The sequence below is a fragment of the Ovis canadensis genome, chromosome 13 (assembly GCF_042477335.2).
Source record: "Ovis canadensis isolate MfBH-ARS-UI-01 breed Bighorn chromosome 13, ARS-UI_OviCan_v2, whole genome shotgun sequence".
Lineage (NCBI taxonomy): Eukaryota > Metazoa > Chordata > Mammalia > Artiodactyla > Bovidae > Ovis > Ovis canadensis.
The window spans coordinates 61,778,800-61,800,126 of NC_091257.1; the positions used below are offsets into that span (position 1 = coordinate 61,778,800).

Genomic DNA, 21,327 nt, shown 5'->3' on the forward strand with positions numbered 1-21,327 from the left:
TGGGGCAGAAGGCCAGCAGGTGGGCAGGCAGGGGTCCGGCTCTGAGCACAGTCAGGCGGGAAAGCCTCTCCTCCAGCCCCTCACTTGGCGCCATGTGGGAGAGTGCAGGGTCCACCTGGGCTGTCGGGTTCTGGGGACAGGCTGACCTGAAGAAACGCAAAGGTGCAGTGGAAATGGAAGACAAGACAGTGGGCACGGGGGGCTGAGCCTGGCCTCAGCTCCCCTGCCACTTTGTTTCCATGTTGGTATGGATCCTAGGGGGACAGAGGCAAGTGTTCAATGCAGGTACAATCCCCTCTTGCCCCAGGAGGCATTCAGGAGGTGCAGGGGAGCAGCCCTAGGGCCGAGGTCAGCAAGCTCGATGCCTCCCTTCTCTGCTGACCATCAGGAGGACAAAGACAGCGTTGGGACCCACACTTGGGTGAAGCCCAGGTCAGAGCAGAGGTGAGGGTAACCCAGCCAGAGCCGTCCCCTCACAGCTTTCCCACGATGCTTTCCAAGGAACTGGATATACCCACACGTCTTGTTGAGTCATCCCTGGTGAGTCCCTGCACTGGAAGTGGAGGATGGCACTGCCATGTGTCCCCCTTCACCACCCTCCCCAAGAGAGGACAGGGGTTACCTGTCCTGACCGCTGTCCAGGGAGCTTCCCCGCAGGTCAGGTGGCAGCAGAGGCATCTGAGGCCAAGAACCAGTGTGGATCCTTGAAGATGGATGCTCTGATTGTGAAGCTGCTCCAGCTCCAGAGGGCAACGCGGCGTGGAGGGCGGAGTCACCTGCACGGTGGGGGCAGTGGCGTGTCACCAGCCCAAGTTCCTGGAGGTACAAGTGGACTGCGAGGTGTCGGCTGGTCTCAGCGGGGTTTAGGGATGCTTTAGGAACCATTGGTAGCTAGTGGGCACTTGCACCGATGGATTACAGCACGTTGAGTGTGTTGTGTCCCAGCCACAGTCCTGTGAGGCTTCAACTAGGCCACTGCCAGCCTGGAAGAAAGGGTGACACGTGTGTCTGACGGGCCAGCCAGCGTTGGTCTGAACTCCTCCGTTCTGACGTAAGTGCAGCCCTCTGGTCGCTGGGCAAGGACCTGGCCCCACAGCACTTGACTTGTGACATGAGTACAGAAACACAGGCTTCAACCTTTCTCCCATCATGAATACTATTCTGTGGATTCTTTTCAAGTATAAATGTGATATTAGCTTCTGGTCCCTACACAGAGAGATGGTAGCTGGATTTGGCCAGGTTTGGGATTGCAGTTTGCTGATTGCTGTTGTAAGACACACAAGTAGGAAGGCAAACTTTTGAGAATTAACTGCTGATTCTGGTTTTCCTTTCAAAAGCAATTAGTTTCTGAGTCTAATAGTTTGGGCTCTAAATGTTTTAATTTCTGAGCTTCTGACTCTTTCACTTTTTTGGTCAGTAAATATTTGAGCACCAACCACAGGTCCTTGCTGGGATGAAATGGCAGAGCAGTCCCCTCTTTTGAGTCCATGTCCAGCAAGGACTGCAAGGCCTGAGCTGACTTATGACTCCAACTCAGAGACTGATGGTCAGTCTTGGTTCTGCCAGGGCAGGAGGTCACATAAACTCTTCTGTCTCCATGAAGAAGGGCTGAGGCCAGATAGTCTCGTTTCCCTACACTCGCTGTTCCTCAGGTTTGACCTCTAACCAGACAAATGCCCAGCAGCTGCTGCTGATCATAACTGACCAGCTCCATCCAGGGCTGCACGGAGAAAGGGCTCTTGTTGCTCGGAGTGAACTGTGGGGGCAGGACAACCTCCGGACAACCGCGTGTGTGCGGGCACGTGGGGCAGCTTCTGCTGATGCTCCACCCTTTGTGGAGTAGGAGCTGGGGTGTCTGATGTCCAGCATTGAACAACAGGGGAGTCCCCAAAATGTCAAGATTCTTTTTGAACAGCCAAGTTTAGAATTTTCTTTTTCAGTGCCTGATTGATCATCTGTCAGCAGAGGTTGACACATTTGCTATTAGTTTCTAACTCAGATGTTCAGGATATAAGGAGAAACACTTGAGAAGCTGTTTACAGAGACACTACATCCTTTGTAATGTGAACAGTTAAGCCCTCTACTCTGTCTGTTTAAGTTCAGTCAGTTCAGTTGCTCTGTCATGTCCAACTCTTCGAGACCCCATGGACTGAAGCATGCCAGACCTTCCTGTTCATCACCAACTCCTGGAGCTTACTCAGACTCATGTCCATCAACTCGTTGATGCTATCCAACCATCTTATCCTCTTATCGTCCCCTTCTCTTCCCACCTTCAGTCTTTCCCAGCATCAGGGTCTTTTCCAGTGAGTCAGTTCTTCGCATCAGGTGGCCAAAATACTGGAGTTTGAGCTTCAGCATCAGTCCTTCCAATGAATATCCAGGACTGATTTCCTTTAGGATTACCTGGTTAGATTTCCTTGAAGTCCAAGGGACTCTCAAGAGTCCTCTCCAACTCCACAGTTCAAAAGCATCAATGCTTCGGTGCTTAGCTTTCTTTATAGTCCAACTCTCACATCTCTACATCACTACTGGAAAAACCATAGCTTTGACTATACGGACCTTTGTCAGCAAAGTGATGTCTCTGCTTGTTAATATGCTGTCTAGGTTGGTCATAGCTTTTCTTCTAAGAAGCCAAAGGTCTTTTAATTTCGTGGCTGTCCACAGTGATTTTGGAGTCCAGGAAAATAAAATCTGTCACTGTTTCCACTTTTTCCCCATCTGTTTGCCATGAAGTGATGGGACTGGATGCCATGATCATAGTTTTCTGAATGTTGAGTTTTAAACCAGCTTTTCCACTCTCCTCTTTCACCCTCGTTGAGGCTCTTTAGTTCCTCTTTGCTTTCTGCAATTAAAGTGGTATGATATGCATATCTGAGATTGTTGATATTTCTACCAGCAATCTTGATTCCAGCCTGTGATTCATCCAGCCTGGCATTTCGCATGATGTACTTTGCATATAAGTTAAATAAGCAGGGTGACAATATACAGCCATGTCTTCTGCCTTTCCAGTGTTAAAGCAGTCAGTTGCTTCTAGACCCACGTACAGGTTTCTCAGGAGACAGGAAAGATGGTCTGGTATTCCCATCTCTTTAAGAATTTTCCACAGTTTATTGTGATCCGCACAGTCAAAGGCTTTAGTGTAATCAGTGAAACAGAAATAGATGTTTTCTTAAAATTCCTTTGCCTTTTCTATGATCCAGTGGATGTTGGCAATTTGATCTCTGGTTCTTCTGCCTTTTCTAAATCCAGCTTGTACATCTGGAATTTCTCAGTTCACATACTGCTAAAGTCTGGCTTGAAGGATTTTGAGCATGTGCATAAACTAGCTTACTTTTAAAAAAATCTCTTATTGTACAGTCTCAAACAGAATTCTCTGGGGGGAAGGTGGTGGGGAAGAGAAGTATAGCATAGAGAGAGCTAGGACTTTGGTTCACTCCTGGTTTCACTACCATGTGTTTCATACCCCAAAGCCTTGGACTATGGTTACTGACTGGAGGAACCTTTCCAGGAGATCAAGAAGTACCTATGTGCATCAAGATAGCAACCATTGCTGCAGCTAGAGGAACTGGTCATAATTACTAATCAGACCAGAGGGAAAGGACTGATTTTCAAAGAAAAGTTCACTGTGGGACCTAAGCTGGATGGTTAAAAGAGAAAGGAAAAAAAAAATAGGTGTGAACAGCTTGGAGACAGCTGTCACTCCCAGAGCAGCAGGCAGGGTTTTAGAACAGAGGTTAATGATACATAGACTGACAGACTTGGAAAGGTAGCTTCCACACAGATAAGGAGCTGAAATGCTGGTTGCCCTGATAGCTGCTTCCCCAAGGGGACAGTCAGCATAAGGACTGAGACGTAATTTGTATGTGGAACCTTCTGCCGGGTGAACTTCCTCTTCCACTGGTCTGTCCTTCCCTCATCCTTTCTTCTGAGCCCTTCTTAATTACGGATTGTCTCTGTTCAGACCCAAGCTCAGGGCAGCTGAGGGTAAGAACCAGGAGCAGAGCAGAGGCAGCTGCTTGCCCACAGGCCAGCACACAACCAGGTGAGGAGCCCCCCACCCAGTGTAGGGGTGTCAGAACCACTGTCCAAGAAGGTGCTGTGGTCTGAGGGAAGGCTCTGTGGGATTCTTGGGCAGTGCTTAAGACTGTTTTCTGCTTCTGAACGACCTACCTCAAACTCCTGTAAAATCAAAATGTTTGGAAGTGATTTATTTATAAGAAGAACTCCTACACTTTGCTCTAAAGATCTACAGCAGAATAAAGCTAAACACGGGTCACAAGATGTAAACCGGAGGCAGACAAGTGGAGACAGTGTGGTCCACAGCCACGTCTTCAGACCTGGGAGCAGAACTCAGCAGCTGTAATTATTAAAAGCTTACAGGAATTACAGTTTCACCATTCTTAGTTTTTATGATCCATCATTCTTTAGTTTTTAAAATGAATTAGAAAAGAATGTGTTATCATTCCTTTATTTTTTTTTCCAACAAAGGACGTGTATAATAATTTGTTTTGTTTAAATCGAACCTTGCCTACTGCCTGTGACCTTACTCACTGAACAAGCCTCGGTCAGAGGAAAGCTTGGTCTAAAGCGATTACAGAATCACTTCATCTGCCATTCTGAGACATCGCCCCTTGTCTTCTGCAGTCACTGCGCTGGTTTCCCTCTAAATGTTCAGTTGTGCCACCCCTCAGTCCTGCTTCCTCTCTGATGGCTTCCTTAACCATGTCAGATCTCTCTCATTGCTTGAAAAAAATTGTTCTGTGACCTTTCCCCTTGCAGACCTCTCTAGGCAAGAATTTTGTTTTTCTTCTATAAGTTTTTATTCCTGGTCTTAAAAGTTACAGTTATAGTAAAAATATGAAGGAAGAAATGAATCATCCAAATTCATGTTTGATTCTTGGAATGCCTTACTTTTCCAGCGACTCCTACTCACCTTTCATGTCTCAGCTTACATACAGGTTTTCTCGAGAAACACTGGGCTGGAAGAAGCCCAAGCTGCAATCAAGATTGCCAGGAGAAATATCAATAACCTCAGATATGCAGATGACACCACCCTTATGGCAGAAAGTGAAGAGGAACTCAAAACCCTCTTGATGAAAGTGAAAGAGGAGAGTGAAAAAGTTGGCTGAAAGCTCAACATTCAGAAAACAAAGATCATGGCATCCGGTCCTATCACTTCATGGGAAATAGATGGGGAAACAGTGGAAATGGTGTCAGACTTTATTTTGGGGGGCTCCAAAATCACTGCAGATGGTGACTGAAGCCATGAAATTAAAAGACGCTTACTCCTTGGAAGAAAAGTTATGACCAACCTAGATAGCATATTCAAAAGCAGAAACATTACTTTGTTGACTAAGGTCCATCTAGTCAAGGCTATGGTTTTCCCAGTAGTCATGTATGGATGTGAGAGTCGGACTGTGAAGAGGGCTGAGCGCTGAAGAATTGATGCTTTTGCACTGTGATGTTGGAGAAGACTCTTGAGAGTCCCTTGGACTGCAAGGATATCAACCCTGGGATTTCTTTGGAAGGAATGATGCTAAAGCTGAAACACCAGTACTTTGGCCACCTCATGCGAAGAGTTGACTCATTGGAAAAGACTTTGATGGTGGGAGGGATTGGGGGCAGGAGAAGGGGACGACAGAGGATGAGATGGCTGGATGGCATCACTGACTCGATGGACATGAGTCTGAGTGAATTCCGGAAGTTGTTGATGGACAGGGAGGCCTGGGGTGCTGCGATTCATGGGGTCGCAAAGAATCGGACATGACTGAGCGACTGAACTGAACTGAACTGAATGGTTTCCCCTCTTGTCATAGCTTTCTCGGTATCCTGTAGCCCTTTGTTTTTTCTTCATTGCACCCAACTCTGGGTTATAATTAAAGCTGCACTTACTTGGACGATGCCCTCACTAGAGTATAAGCTACACAGAGACTGGAAGCATGTTATGCTGTTTATCATGCATTTGGCATCCAACACAAGTGCTGAATGAATGTCTACACTGTGTCTGCTGGAAAGTCGCTTTAGCAATCTGTACCTTCACTTACACCGCTTCCTGTTCCTGGAGGGTAGGGGTTATTTCTTATTATTGCAGGATTGTATTAGACCACAGACCATCTTCATGGGGCTGTGGAAGAGCAGGTATGATACCATGAACCTGGTTCCTGAATTGAAGCAGCCCTGGGTCTCGACTTTCTCTCCAGTGTGAGGTTGAGGAGTTAGATAAAGGTTTTCCAACTGCCCTATAGAGCCAAAAGCATCCTTAGGACACCTTTGCAGGGCTGCCTAATTGAAATGTCAGTTTAGAGGTTTGCTGACTTGGAAGATTTCTAAGCTTTCAAAATTCAGACTGAAAAATTAAGAATCTACCATTAAAAGAGGTTCAAGTTCTGGTGAAAACTGATGGATTCTCATCAACACCTAAGTATCAAGCAGGCCCTCTAATAGGTATTTGCACAGTGAATACTGACAACTGGTCAGGTGCTGACGGGGGCACTTAACTTGGTGACACAAAGCTCTTGTTTTTAGCTTGCTCTGTCCAGCATGGGTAGTCATCAGCCACAGGAGAATGAAACATGGCTGGTCCAAATGGAGATTTGCTGAAAGCATGAAACACGCTGCATTTTGAAGACGTAGTATAAACAAGAATGTAAAATATCTCATTGTCATATAAGTTAAGTTTTGAAGTATTTTGGACATACTAGGTTTGTTGTTGTTTAGTCACTAAGTCATGTCCAACTCTTTGCAACCCTGTGGACTGTATATAGCACTCCAGGTTCCTTTGTCTTAATATCTAATGTTACTGGATACTATTTAATGATTTAATATTTAGTAGTAATATCTAATAATAATAGTTACTTCAGTTGCTCAGTCACGTCCAACTCTTTGCGACCCCATGGACTGCAGCACACCAGGCCTCCGTCCATCACCAACTCCCGGAGCTTGTTCAAACTCATCTCCATTGAGTCCAGTGATGCCATCCAACCATCTTATCCTCTGTCATCCCCTCTCTTCCTGCCTTCAGTCTTTCCCAGCATCAGAGTCTTTTCCAGTGAGTCAGGTGGCCAAAGTATTGGAGCTTCAGCTTCATCATCCTTCCAATGAATTTCCAGGACTCATTTGATTGAGGATTGATTGGTTTGATCTCATTGCAGTCCAAGGGACTCTCAAGAGTCTTCTTCAAAACCACAGTTCAAAAGCATCAATTCTTTGGTGCTCAGCTTTCTTTATAGTCCAACTCTCATGTCCACACGTGACTACCAGAAAAATCATAGGTTTGATTAGACAGACCTTTGTCAGCAAAGTAATGTCTCTGCTTTTTAACATGCTGTCTAGATTGGTCATAGCTTTTCTTCCAAGGAGCAAATGTCTTTTAGTTTCATAGTTACAGTCACCATTTGAAGTGACTCTGGAGCCCAAGAAAATAAAGTCTGTCACTGTTTCTATTTTTTCCCCACCTATTTGCCATGAAGTGATGGGACTGGATGCCATGATCTTAGTTTTTACAGTTTTGAGTTTTAAGCCAGTTTTTTTTTTTTACTCTCCCCTTTCACTTTCATCAAGAGGCTCTTTAGTTTTTCTTCTCTTTCTGCCATAAGGATGGTGTCATCTGCATATCTGAGGTTATTGATATTTCTTCCGGCAGTCTTCATTCCAGCTGTGCTTCACCCAGCCCAGCATTTTGCATGATGTACTCTGCATAGAAGTTAAATAAACAGAGTGACAGCCTTGACCTACTCTTTCCCAATTTGGAACCAGTCTGTTGTTTGATGTCCAGTTCTAACTGTTGCTTCTTAATCTGCATACAGATTTCTCAGGAGGCAGGTAAGGTGGTCTGGAATTCCCATCTCTTTAAGAATTTCCCACTGTTTGTTGTGATCCACACAGTCAAAGGCTTTGGCATAGTCAGTAAAGCAGAAGTAGATGTTTCTCTGGAAGTGGTGCTTTTCCTGTGATCCAGTGGATGTTGGCAATATGATCTCTGGTTCCTCTGCCTTTTCTAAATACAGCTTGAACATCTGGAAGTTCACAGTTCACGTACTGTTGAAGCCTGTCTTGGAGAATTTTGAACATTACTTTGTTAGTGTGTGAGATGAGTGCGATTATGCAGTAGTTTGAACATTGTTTGGCATTGCTTTTCTTTGGGATTGGAATGAAAACTGATCTTTTCCAGTCCTGTGGTCACTGCTGAGTTTCCCAAATTAGCTAACATATTGAGTGCAGCACTTTCACAGCATTATCTTTTAGGATTTGAAATAGCTCAGCTGGAATTCCATCACCTCCACTAACTTTGTTCGTAGTGATGCTTCCTAAAGGCCCGCTTGACTTTGTATTCCAGGATGTCTGGCTCTAGGTGATAATCACACCATCAAGGTTATCTGGGTCATTAAGGTCTTTTTGATAAGAGTTTCTCTGTGTATTCTTGGCACTTCTTGTTACGATCTTCTGTTTCTGTTAGGTTTATACCATTTCTGTCCTTTATTGAGCCCGTCTTTGCATGAAATGTTCCCTTGGTATCTCTGATTTTCTTGAAGAGATCTCTAGTCTTTCTCAGTCTTTTGTTTTCTTCTATTTCTTTTGCATTGATCATTGAGGAAGGCTTTTTTCTCTCTCTTTTGCTGTTCTTTGGAATTCTACATTCAGATGGTTATATCTTGCCTTTTCTCCTTTGTCTCTAGCTTCTCTTCTTTTCTCAGCTATTTGTGAGGCCTCCTCAGACAACCATTTTGCCTTTTTACATTTCTTTTTCTTGGGGATGGTCTTGATCACTGCCTCCTGTACAGTGTCACAAAGCTTTCTCCATAGTTCTTCAGGCACTCTATCAGATCTAATCCCTTGAATCTATTTGTCACTTCTACTGTGTAATTGTATGGGATTTGATTTAGGTCATACCTGAATAGTCTAGTGGTTTTCCCTACTTTCTTCAATTTAAGTCTGAATTTGGCAATAATGAGTTCATGATCTGTGCCACAGTCAGCCCCCAGTCTTGTTTTTACTGACTTTACAGAGCTCTTATCTTCAGCTTCTGAGAATATAATCAATCTGATTTTGGTATTGACCATGTGCTGATGTCCACATGTAGAGTCTTTTCTTGTGTTGTTGGAAGAGGGTGTTTGCTATGACTGGTGCATTCTCTTGGTGAAACGCTGTTATGTTAGCCTTTGCCCTGCTTCATTTTGTACTTCAAGGCCCAACTTGCCTGTTATTCCAGATATCTCTTGACTTCCAACTTTTGCATTCCAGTCCCCTGTGATGAAAAGGACATCTTTTGGGGGTGTTAGGTCTAGAAGGTCTTGTAGGTCTTCATAGAACTGATCAACTTCAGCTTCTTCAGCATTATTGGTTGGGGCATAGACTTCGATTACTGTGATATTGAATGGTTTGCCTTGGAAACGAACAGAGATCATTCTGTCGTTTTTGAGATTGCATCCAAGTACTGCATTTTGGATGCTTAAATTGACTATGAGGGCTACTCCATTTCTTCTAAAGGAATTTGTGCCCACGGTAGTAGATATAATGGTCATCTGAGTTAAATTCACCCATTCCAGTCCATTTGAGTTCACTGATTCCTAAAATGTCAACATTCACTCTTGCTATTTCCTTTTTGACCACTTCCAATTTACCTTGATTCATGGACCTAACATTCCAGGTTCCTATGCAGTATTGTTCTTTACACCATCAGACTTTACTTCCATCACCAGTCATATCCACAACTAGATGCTATTTTTGCTTCGGCTCCATCTCTTCATTCTTTCTGGAGTTATTTCTCCATTGATCTCAAGTAGCATATTGGGCACCTACTGACCTGGGGAGTTCATCTTTCACTGTCCTATCTTTTTGCCTTTTCATACTGTGCATGGGGTTCTCAAGGCAAGAATACTGAAGTGGTTTGCCATTGCCTTCTCCAGTGGACCATGTTTTGTCAGAACTCTCCTTCATGACCCATCCATCTTGGGTGGCCCTACACGGCATGACTCATAGTTTCATTGTTACACAAGGCTGTGGTCCATGTGATCAGTTTGATTAGTTTTCTGTGATGGTGGTTTTCATTCTGTCTGCCCTCTGATGGAGGATAAAACCTTATAGAAGTTTCCTGATGGGAGAGACTGAGTGTAGGGTAAACTGGGCCTTGTTCTGATGGGTGGGGCCATGCTCAGTAAATTTTCAGTCCAATTTTGCTGATAATCTATGATAGTTTTCTGTCGCCAAACTATGGTAGTGGTAATGAAGGTAATGGTGACCTCCTTCAAAAGGTCTTATGCAGGCACTATTCAGTGCCCCTGACCCTGCAGCAGGCCACCTCCAACCCATATCTCCACCGGAGCCTCCTGGACACTCATGGGAAAGTCTTGGTCAGTCTCTCGTGGGGTCACTGCTCCTTTCTTCTGGGTCTGGTGCATACAAGGTTTTATTTGTGCCCTCCAAGGGTCTGTTTCCCCAGTCCTGTGGAAGTTCTGTAATCAAATCCCACTGGCCTCCAAAGTCAGATTCCCTGGGGGTTCTCTGTCCCTTTGTCAGATCCCCAGGTTGCGAAATCTGTTGTGTGTCCTAGAACTTAACAGTGCGAAAATTTCTTTGGTATAATTTTTCTGCAGTTTCTGGGTCGTCTGCTCAGCGGCTTTATGGTGGGGCTAATGGCCACCTCCTCTAAGAGGGCTTGTGTTGCATGCTCCATGACCCTGGTCTGCTGCAGCCAGAGCCCCGTCCCCAGGGCAGGCCACTGCTGACCCATGCCTCTGCAGGAGACACTCAGAGGCAGGTCTGGCTGGCTGTGGGGTCTCCGGGTCCTGGTGCACACAAGGTTTTGTTTGAGCCCTCCAAGCATCTCTGGCAGGTATGGGTTTGATCCTAAATGCAATTTTGCCCCTCCTACTGTCTTGTTGGGGCTTCTCTTTTGCCCTTGCTGTGGGGTATCTTTTTTTGGTGGGATCCAACATTCTCCTGTCGATGGTTGTTCAACAGCAAGTTGCAGTTTTGGAGTTAAGAACTTGCCTCTCAGGTGTCATCTGCGGCCAAATTGGCAGAATGCCCAGCTCCACCCACCCCAGATGGTCTAAGTCAGACTCTGCACTTTAACTAGACCCCCAGGTTATGTGTGCACTTGGACGTTTGAGAGCCTCTGATCTAAATCAGTGACAGTACTCTTGCTACTGATTCTATTCTTGGCTTGCCTAATCCTGCTGCATCCAGGATTGTTAATCTGAGGGACCTGGATCCTTCTAGGGGTGGAAGTCTAAGGATGGGCCCTAGGACTCTGTAAGATTCTGGGACCTTCTGCATATCTGTTTATTTCCATCAGTAATGCAGTGCCTTTGAAAGGATGGCCTCATCAGCAACACTTGGGAACTTGTTAGCAATGAAAGTGGGGGTGGGGAGAGGACAGCAGTGTTTGTTTGAGCAAGCCCTCTTGTGATCCTGATGTCAGAAATTTGAGGACCACTGAATTAGAGGGGAAGGCAAAGAGACAGGCCAATTCTGCATCGTGGTTTGGGCAGGAGGGTGATGCTGGCTTGAACTGAGATCACCACTGTGGGAACTGGTTGGAGGAGTGAAGTGAGAACGAGATGATGGATTGAATCTGGATATATTGAAATCGATGTTATTGACTAATTTCAAGTGTTTATTGAACAATTTTCTATCTGTATGTTCAGCCTAGTCTAAAGGTCAAGAAAAAGGGCTTTATAGTCAAACTTGAACTTTTTGAGAACTGGTAAAAGTAAATCCAACTTTACATAATGTTTAAGAGAACTGTTTTTAACACACTGATTTTATATAAAGTTAAAAAGTCACCAGTGGATATGATTACCACAGTATATGATTACTATGTGATATACCTGTGTCTGTTCTGATCTCAGGGAATGGACTAAATCAACAATTTATTAAAGGCAGTTTTTTTAAATACATTTATTAACCAATGTTAACACATTAAATGAGTCTATATATTGCTAGTCAGAGCAGCTTACAAAATGCCAGAATGCATCGAAGAACTGGACAGCCACAATGAGTAATTACAATGTGCATAGTGGCTAAGCTCAACACCTTGATATAGCTTTATGATTTGCATAAAATTTTTAATGATTCCTAAACAATCAATTGTAATTTTACCTAAAACTTTTACAAAACCAGGCCACAATCTCTTTTTTTTAATTTTGTTTTTTTTTTTTAAACACACAGTTTTCACGCTGTAGTAACTTGGAAATGTGCAACCGTGTCAACGGAGACAAAAAAGCCAAAGTAACACGAGTCTTACTTTCATGCAGCTATCGGTAAATAGTACACACTCTGGAATGATTTCACACCAAAAATAGTTCCACAATAACTTGCTCTCATAGGGGTGGATCGAAGTTTTAAAACTTGGAAAACAATCAGAGAAGGTAAGTGTTCTCAGTTACGTCGTCTGGACCAGACCACGGCACTGTGGCGACGTTGACCAATCACACAGCAACGAGGAGGGATCGAGAACGCCACATGCCTGCCGTAGTTCAAGGACGGTGTTGACGTGTGGCTACCAGACAGGTCCTCCAAGCCATTGGGCACCACTGGGCAGTAGCTTGTCGATTAACTTGTGTCACCACCATCTGCAACAGCATCAGGACTGGGTGGGTGATGATTTCACAGAAGACTGGGGTACATTTTTGTCTTTAGAGTGACCCTGACAAACCTGGAGAAAACTTTTTGAAAGGTTTTTCCTCCTGATTCTCTCACTTACATTGTGTGTAATTGCTTTAATAAATATCAAGGGTGTAAATAAATATTTACAAATTATTTCTCTAACCTTAAAAATAACTAAATGATAAATGGGAATTTGACTTGGTCTAAGATCAGTCTGAAAAAACATAAATTGTGAGGGTTTTTTTTTTTAAAAATTAAGGTTTCCTGGCTGTATTTTATATATCTATGTATAAAAAAATTATTTAACTATCGATCCATTCCTATTGGTAATGCTTCTTAATCCAGACATTCCGCAAAATACAGACTTTTTACAAATCACGGCATCTTTAATACAAGAAAATTAACATGCATTATTCTTCATTCTGTGTACAGTGATGGAGTTCATTAGTAGGTAATGATCCATTACTACAAACATAACGGCTTCTGTGAAACTTAAGTGCTTTCTTTCCTTTCAGTATTAACTTACGATAGAAGAGGTGACACCAGATAGTAGGCAATCAGATGACACTTGGGGAGGGAAGGGAAGCATTAAAGAAATGTGTATGCCTCATCTATAATTTTATGTATGGATAAAGGTAGTTTTTGGCTTTTTATTTTTGTTGTTTATTTTGTTACAAGCACTCATGTTAGGACAAAGATGAAATGTGCAAACTTTAAAATTTAAATATTCATTTTCTCTAAGATCCAGCTCAGTAAAAGATTACCCCAGTTCCCTGCAATTTTAAACTACAAGATCAAAGCTAATAATTTGTTATAAAAGTTATATATTGAAAAGAAATAATGAAAAACACAATTGGGAAATATTTAAGAAAAAATATGCAGGACTAGCACCTGCTGTGTCAACCCTGTTCCCTAAATTCAATCATATACCCACTGGCATAACCAATAGATAATGCCTTTAAACAGTAAAGTAAGCTGAACAAAACCAGCTCAACAAGGTTAAGAAATAAATTTCACATCAAGGTAGTATGTTTTATTTCTGAAACAGTTCTGTAGTTCTTACATTCAGATCTATTTTAAATGTTTCTTTGTTAAACTCACTTGTAATTCACCTGTTTTTTAAAGATCTGTTGTTTAAAGGTTAAAATCTCTGTAAAACCTAAAAATGTTTTAAAATTTGCTGAAAATGCAACAAACTCTCAATTAAAATTTATTTAAAATAATACCCTCCACTGATGTTACTTTTACCCCCTGAAAAACTCCAGAGGAGCGTTAACAAAAGATTTAAACTACTGTGCAAAATTTCTTCACGAAAAGTGTTTAAAGGCTGGTGCAAAATGGGAAGCAAATTCTAAACAATTTTGGCTTCTTGGAAACAAAAACCGCTGTGTCTGAGAGGAATAGTCGTCAGTGATTCTCCAGGAAGAGCCAGCCTTCATCTTTTCCGGCGACAGGTGCGCTTGTGCTCCGCGTGCCAGTGCTCCTGCTGACACTTGATGGAGCAGTACGACGTGTTCCAGCAGCAGTGGTACATGGCCTCCTCCTCACAGTTGTAGCACTGCAGCAAGAAACCGTGACCAGCAGGTAAACGACACTGGGTACAACTACAGACTTTAAAACTGTGCTTTCAAAGATCTTTCTGACTCAAGTGTAAACTAGGATCACCAAGAACATCAGAACACGGTTTCTGTCCTGAGCAGGACAGTAGGGAAACAATGGGATGACTGAGGCTCAGCACGCAGTCATTATCAGCAAACTCAAGCTTACTCGGCACATCAACTTCATCCATCTGTACTAGGTCATTAACAGCAGCAGCACACAAGCATAAGTAATTTCTCTTTTGCTAAAAAGGTCTGAAGGTTCTGAAAAGATGACGGAGCAGCAGCACAAGGACTCCTCCCCGCCCCCCTGCCCCCCACACACAGCAGCTCTGCTGCACAATCTAGAGGGACTCTTTTGGAACTCTGAGGTCTGGGGAAGGGTGGAACAATAAGGTATAGTCACTCTGGTCATTTTGGCTCTTAGCACTGAAACAGCTACCTCTTCCCCACCTGCAGCCCCAGATGGCTGTGCATGGAGCCCCCTGGCAGGTGTCCTGCAGACTGCTGCTTCTGGTTACAGTTGGGCAGGCCACTGTATTAGCAGTTGCACCCCTCCCCCACCCACAAGTCCTCCCTCTGAAGTGACTTCCTTTTTGCAAGCCACTCAAAATCAATCGCACATATGGGGGGAATTAGAAAGTCAATGTGCAAACCCAAGGAGAGGCTTAGAAAAGACCTAAGAAGACATTTAATTTACACCTCAGTCTGATCCTGGGAACAGCCATAACAATCAAAGAAACAGCAACAGCAAACTATGATAAAAGGGAGAAAATGAGTTCCAGTTACCATATTATTAGACTCAAATGTTTAGTGTTCAACAAGAAAAGTCACAAGGCATACAAAGAAGCAGGAAGTATCACCATTCAAAGGAAAAAAGAATCAATCAACAAACTGTCCATGTAAAAAAACTACTGGCAAATATACTAGACAAAGACTTTAAAACACCTATTAAAGAAGTGCAAAGAACTAAAGGAAGATATGGAGAAAGTCAAGAAAATGATGTATAAGCAAACTGAAAATATCAATAAAAAGATATTGATGGAAACCAAAAACCAGACTTGCAGCTGAGAAGCCCGTTAACTGAAGTGAAAAATGACTGGAGGGATTCAAAGGCAGATGTGAGCCCAAGACGACAGGTCGATGGAGATTAACAAGATGGGGAGAAGACTATGGAAAAGCAGACAGCCTAAGAAGGCCCACAGGGCACCTCCTTGGTGAACTGTCAGATCTAATGTTAGAGACCAGTGAGATGTTACTTTTATAAAGCAAAAGTAATCAATTTAATGTACAGTGCAGTAAAATCTGAAAATCCTTAGTTTGCTATTATGATACTTACATTTACAATTTTATAAGTTAATATCACCTATCAGGGCCAGCCCACTTATCAAAAAAAAAAATACCTGCATAGATGGAAAAGTTGTATAAATTATATATATTATGTCCCAAAGTATCATAATCTCAATGTAACAAAATAATATTGAGCAAATATTGAGAAATGTGGGATCTGGAGTTAAAATACAGTTTAAGTTAATTAAAGTTGACAGTTTCACATTAGACTGTATTTCAGGATTTTACATACGCCATATAGATCTTTCTGAATTAATTTTATCATACCTATGGTATTTTTTTTTTCATAAATCAGATTCTAAGAAAATAGTGGTATTTACCCACTGCTTCTTCTTGGTCTGAGAAATTAGTTGTTTGTGCTGTGTTGCTAGCTTCTTGATTTCCTCTACAAATTCTTCTTTACACTTTTCCTTTACTTGCTTACATTTTCTGTCCATCTCACCCTGCATATTGGCTACAGCTTTATTTACAGCTTGTCTTTTTTCTTCTTCCATTTCAGAACGCAGCTGAGATGAAAAAAAAGTTAACCCACAGTACGTCAGCTCATAATTTACACAACCATTAAGCAAAACCTTAATACATAGTTTCTACTTAACTGATGTACCTCTTCCCTTTATTTCATTAAGGGCTATAAAATATTTAGGGGAGAAAAGTACCTGTTATTTAAAATATTATAAAAAGATGTTTTACTCCTTGTTTTAAAGAGCTGCTACCTGGCTGATGCCTAAGCGACGTAAAACCACAACAGGAAGACTATTCACCTAACCCACCCGTGTGGCTGAAGGCAGCGCTGGCACTGAGGGCTGTGTTACCTTTTCTAGAGCTTCTCGTACAACTCTCTCAGTTTCTCGCTTGTGATCAGACTTCATTCGGTCTTTAAAGTCATTGAAAATTTTGGTGTACTTGTCATGGCACATGCTCTGACACACTCCATCACTGGTGGTCTGGGTGCTTCGATGCAGCATTCTTGGGGAAGAGGCACTTAACTTCTTGGTCTGAGTTGACACAGAAACTTTTTCAATTGGCTGAGGCATCGTTGGGATTTCCTGGCTGGAACTTACAGCTTCCGTTTCAGGCTCTGGTTCCTAAAGGATAAGGGAAGTGCCACAGAATTTACTAGTTCAAAAGCAAGCTTGATCCGAAAAAAAACAGTGATACAAACAGCCATACAACTTGTTTAAACAATCATGTAAGAAAATGGAAAATTCTTTTGTGTATTTGACCACAATTCAAAAAAAAAAAAAAAATTAAAACACATGCAATTTATAGGTACAATCATTCTACAGGAACTTCATTTACAATTCCATTAAATACTAATATTATGGTGTTTCCTTTCAAAGGAGACTAAACAAAAAGTTTTACCATGTAAGATCGTTAGAATTTATCGTTATTTCTTTGGATGAGATTCATAAACAAATACCCTAAATCACCCCTCACTGAGTATGTGGTAATACTGTGCCCTGGTTTTAAAATGTACCTGGATTATAGAATTGTAAAAGCCTGAACTTAGCCATAGTTTCTTTCAGTTTTCAAATGCTGGTCTCATTGATCTGCTGGATAAACACTAAAAATTGTTTTTTATTAGTGCCATGAGAATACCAGTGTTCCCAGACAGTGCAGCAAAAGGCTGTCCCACGTGGCCAGATGTGGTCAATGCTGCTTAACTGGATGCCCCCGAGTGTTAGTGACAGGGCAGCAGGCAGTCTGGGTCCAACTTAGTTGCTATCCTGGGACTGATGGCAATCCTTTTTGCAAGTTACCTGTCAGAAGCACTGCCTGGATCACAACTGTGAAAGTATTTCCTGTTTCACTTGTCACCTGGACACTGCAAGGTGGGCAACTTACTTCTTTTTTGGGTTCCACACTTTGATTACGTCGTCCTTTCTTTGCTCTTGGTTCTTGGGTGACCTTTAGCTGTGGACATCATAAAAGTAACAGCACGTTACTCCTGACACCACAAAACACTTCTCTGCTGGAAGACTAGCCATGAACCCACAGGGGAGACGTGGGTACCTGCTGTGTCCCTCTCATATTAGTTCTTTCAAGACCACATGGTTGGCCCTCACTGAATGATTCGCTCTTTCACTGTGCTGGTCAAATCCGGATGAGTGGTGGTGGCTTCTGTGAACTAGGACTGTTTCTGGTTTGTTTCACAGAGCACTTGACAAATGTGTGAGTGTGAAAGGAGGAAGTCACAACCTGCTCATTCCATGCCCGTGCGTCCTGACACCTGCACCTCTGAACACAGCTGACAGGTTCTCATTGGCGCCCTTACCTGCTCATTGCTGGTGGAGGAGATGCTGGACTCTGCCTCCTCCTCCCCTCGGTCCTCATTCTTGGACTTCCAAAACCTCCCTTCGCGGAGGAAGCGCTGGTGTAGCTCCAGTTCGTCACAGGCCTTCTTCCACCCCATACTGCGCTTAACATGCAGCCGGTGAACATTGACCGTGATGTCCTGTATGTTCTCAGAAGGAATCCAGGCCCTGAAAAGGGATGGTTAGAAGTTTCCCAAATGGCAGAAACTCTGTGCATTGTAAAGCACAGTTTGTGACTTGAATAAAAACTTTTACCAAGTAGAAAAAAGGTGAATTGACTTGTTTTTCACAGTCATCAAAGTAAAGTCCTCAGGGTGAGAATGACTCATAAGCCTTTTTTAAAGTGTTCCATATCTCATTGTTTTGAATGCTACAAATTATTCAAAATCTAGCTATTGCATGTTAGAACTATAGAAAGTGAAAGTCACTCAGTTGTTCCTGACTCTTTGCAACTCCACGGACTATACAGTCCATGGAATTCTCCAGGCCAGAATACTGGAGTGGGTAGCCTTTCCCTTCTCAGGAGATCTTCCCAACCCAGGGATCGAACCCAGGTCTCCTGCATTGCAGGCGGATTCTTTACCAGCTGAGCCACAAGGGAAGCCCAAGAATACTGGAGTGGGTAGCCTATCCCTTCTCCAGTGGATCTTCCTGACCAAGCAATTGAACTGGGGTCTCCTGCATTGCAGGCAGATTCTTTACCAGCTGAGCTACCAGGGAAGCTATAGTCATTTATAAATGCCCAGAAATGTTCATGACACAGTTACATATAAAATGAGGTCATCACATCCCTATTCATTAGATGGACCATGACTAACAAGTGGGAAAGTGTATACCATTCTGCAACCAAGCACTCAGTTGTCAACCCACAGCTGATCTACAACTACATTTGGTTCTATTGGGAAGAAAGCTAGAATAGAAACTGAAGAAAATCTTCCTGGGTACTAATCACTTACTGGCCTTAGTCTCCCACTGCAGTGCTGCGTCCACTCACCTGGGGCTGACCATGGGCCAGTGAAAGCACCACAGAGCGTACAGTCCTAGGACTGTTCCTGCCTCATCTGACAGCTGGTGGAGATGTTGCCCAGATGGGCTTAAGGTAAGCTATTAATTAGCAGCTGGAACCCAGGGAGGGTCCTAATGGTTAGGTTTCCTAATAATTACGCTAGCACGTCTACATGCATTGCCACTGCCCTGAACTGAGAAACAAGGAGGAGCAATGCAGCGTATACAGTCTAGGTGACTCTGGACACGAGGAGAGAGGGATGTCACCAGTGAGAGGATATGAGGTGGGATACAGCACTAGGAATAAACCAGGATTTACTGTTTCCAGTCTTACTATGGAGTTACAGAAATACTAGACCTGAAACTGTTCTGAAGGCATCAGAGAATCCTAGCATATATGCCTAACGTTATAAACACAGACTTCTAACTTGCTTGCATAAACTATTTGCTTTAGAATTTAAAACCACATTTTTAATATACAATAATCCATATGGTTACATGCTAATGACAGCTAAAATTGTAAAATTTGAACTTATTTATAAATATTACATTAACTGTCATCTGACAGTGCTATATTAGAAACCAAAGTAAACTACACTTGAGGAAAAGTGCAAATACAATTTTGCTTGTGGAAGAGTTCTTTGCCATTAAATCCTGTATTCTTATTTACTCTTTCAGTCAACAAACATTTACTAGGCAATAAAAAACTGTTAAAACACTTTTTAAAAGCAGTATGTTTTTGAGGGGGATTTCCATCATAAGCAGTGCTGACTACCTAGGAGAGAATTTTATCCTGTCAAATTATGTATCCCTTGGATTTAATAAAACGGAATGAATATTCTTAATGTGAGACCTTATTAAGTCTCAATGCAATTCATACAAAATATCTATTCTCTCAATCATTTCCATTACTATAGATAATCAGGTTTCAAGTTTGAGACATGCAGTCTGATCTACACTATAAAAGGCAAACAGAACACACCCCACAATTTAAATAAAAAGAGAGAAAATTGGATCTGGCTATACCTACACATCTGTCAATCCGAATTCAGAATTCTCTGAATCTGTGCACAATAAGATGGGCCGCGATCTGACAGGATGTGCCCGTTCTTTCTTGCCTGTGCCATCCACCCTCCAACCACAGGCAGCATGAAGAGTCGGCGCTGCAGACATGCATGCCCACAGACCTGCTCACCAGGACAAAGCATCACAACCTGCTCTGTGCTTGGGAGGGAGCAGCAGGCTCTGGTTTGAACATATGGAGGGATAGTCCATAATTACGTCTCTACCTTTTCTTTCCCCACTAGGTGCAGAGATATGAGGAACCAGCTAAAGAGTATCTACTATATTTATTCATGGTGAGCTCTGCATAACAATTCTTCACTTTTCTAAATTAACCGTTAATGAAATTCAAAACACTAAGTCAAAGTTCTTCCCTCATACCCATTCTTAGATCACAAGACCCACACTCTCCTATACTCCCGAGCTGATTATTTTTGTCTATGACTGACAGAACCTTGACAAGTTGGTAGAAACTCCCACAAGGACAATACAATTCTGTGAAAGGGACCATCCTGAGAAGCTCTCCACTTAATTCCCACCATTGACACCCTTCTGAGTTCACCCTTCTAAATTCTGCTACTGAAACTGTCCCATTAAGGTGCCCAGTCAAGTTATATGCTGGTTTGTTTTTTAATTTAAAACACACTTCACATTGTTCCTGATGGCAAAGTACCCAGAGCACGGGGAACTGCAGGCCTGGGTCCACCTCAGGGCTCCTGAAGGCCCAGGGTGATGGTGGCTCGCGGGTCATGATTACCTCTGGTGATGGTGACCGAAGAAGCGGACGTCAACCTGGTTGTCCTCTTTCTGCATGACTTTGGCCGGCCAGAATCCAAAGCCTTTCATCTTAGCCCAGACCAGCTCATGATTAGGTATCTGGAAATAAAACGTTTTATCTTGTCATATTACTCGTAAAGTATTAAATACAAGTTTATCATTAACACTGACCTACTTAGGTATAATATTTGCAATACTTCTTTTATAAGTCCTAAACATACAGAATGTACCCCCACCCCAGGACTGATTGATTTTTGCCTCCAAGAAACACACCAAAAAATTAAAATTTCCATAAGCAATGTGGAGTGAAAAGAATCTCCTGACAGCCCATGGAACTCTGGAAGGAAACCAAGACCCATGTGAGTACCAAAGGCAAACTGAAAACCCTAACTTTGCTTCATGAAATATAGTCCAACCCTGGAAGCTTGTAAGAAATGGGAGATTTTCAGGCCCTCCTCCCAACCTACTAAGTCAGAGATGCAGATTTTTATGAGACCGTCAGGTGCCTGAAGAGCACTGTAATGTCTCAGGAAGTGGGAGCTCTCAGGCAGGCTCTTATACCCTTGTGGTGGGGAGAGGAGAAACCATTGGCACTAACATGTCATTCTAGG

General features: G+C 42.8%; 1 protein-coding gene across 50 annotated transcripts in view; it reads right to left on the minus strand.

The window, feature by feature from the left end:
• Positions 1–12,974: 12,974 nt before the first annotated feature.
• The window catches only part of ZMYND11 (zinc finger MYND-type containing 11), a 73,308-nt gene continuing 64,955 nt past the window's right edge, over positions 12,975–21,327 (minus strand). For all 50 annotated transcript variants that reach the window (XM_069547975.1, XM_069547992.1, XM_069547972.1 and 47 more), the window contains 6 exons: positions 20,697–20,815; positions 17,833–18,040; positions 17,403–17,471; positions 16,370–16,642; positions 15,878–16,063; positions 12,975–14,167 (listed from right to left, as the gene is read on the minus strand). In XM_069547975.1, coding sequence (XP_069404076.1) covers positions 14,045–14,167; positions 15,878–16,063; positions 16,370–16,642; positions 17,403–17,471; positions 17,833–18,040; positions 20,697–20,815 — 978 coding nt within the window. In that variant the 3' untranslated portion in view covers positions 12,975–14,044. The remainder of the gene's footprint in view (positions 14,168–15,877; positions 16,064–16,369; positions 16,643–17,402; positions 17,472–17,832; positions 18,041–20,696; positions 20,816–21,327) is intronic.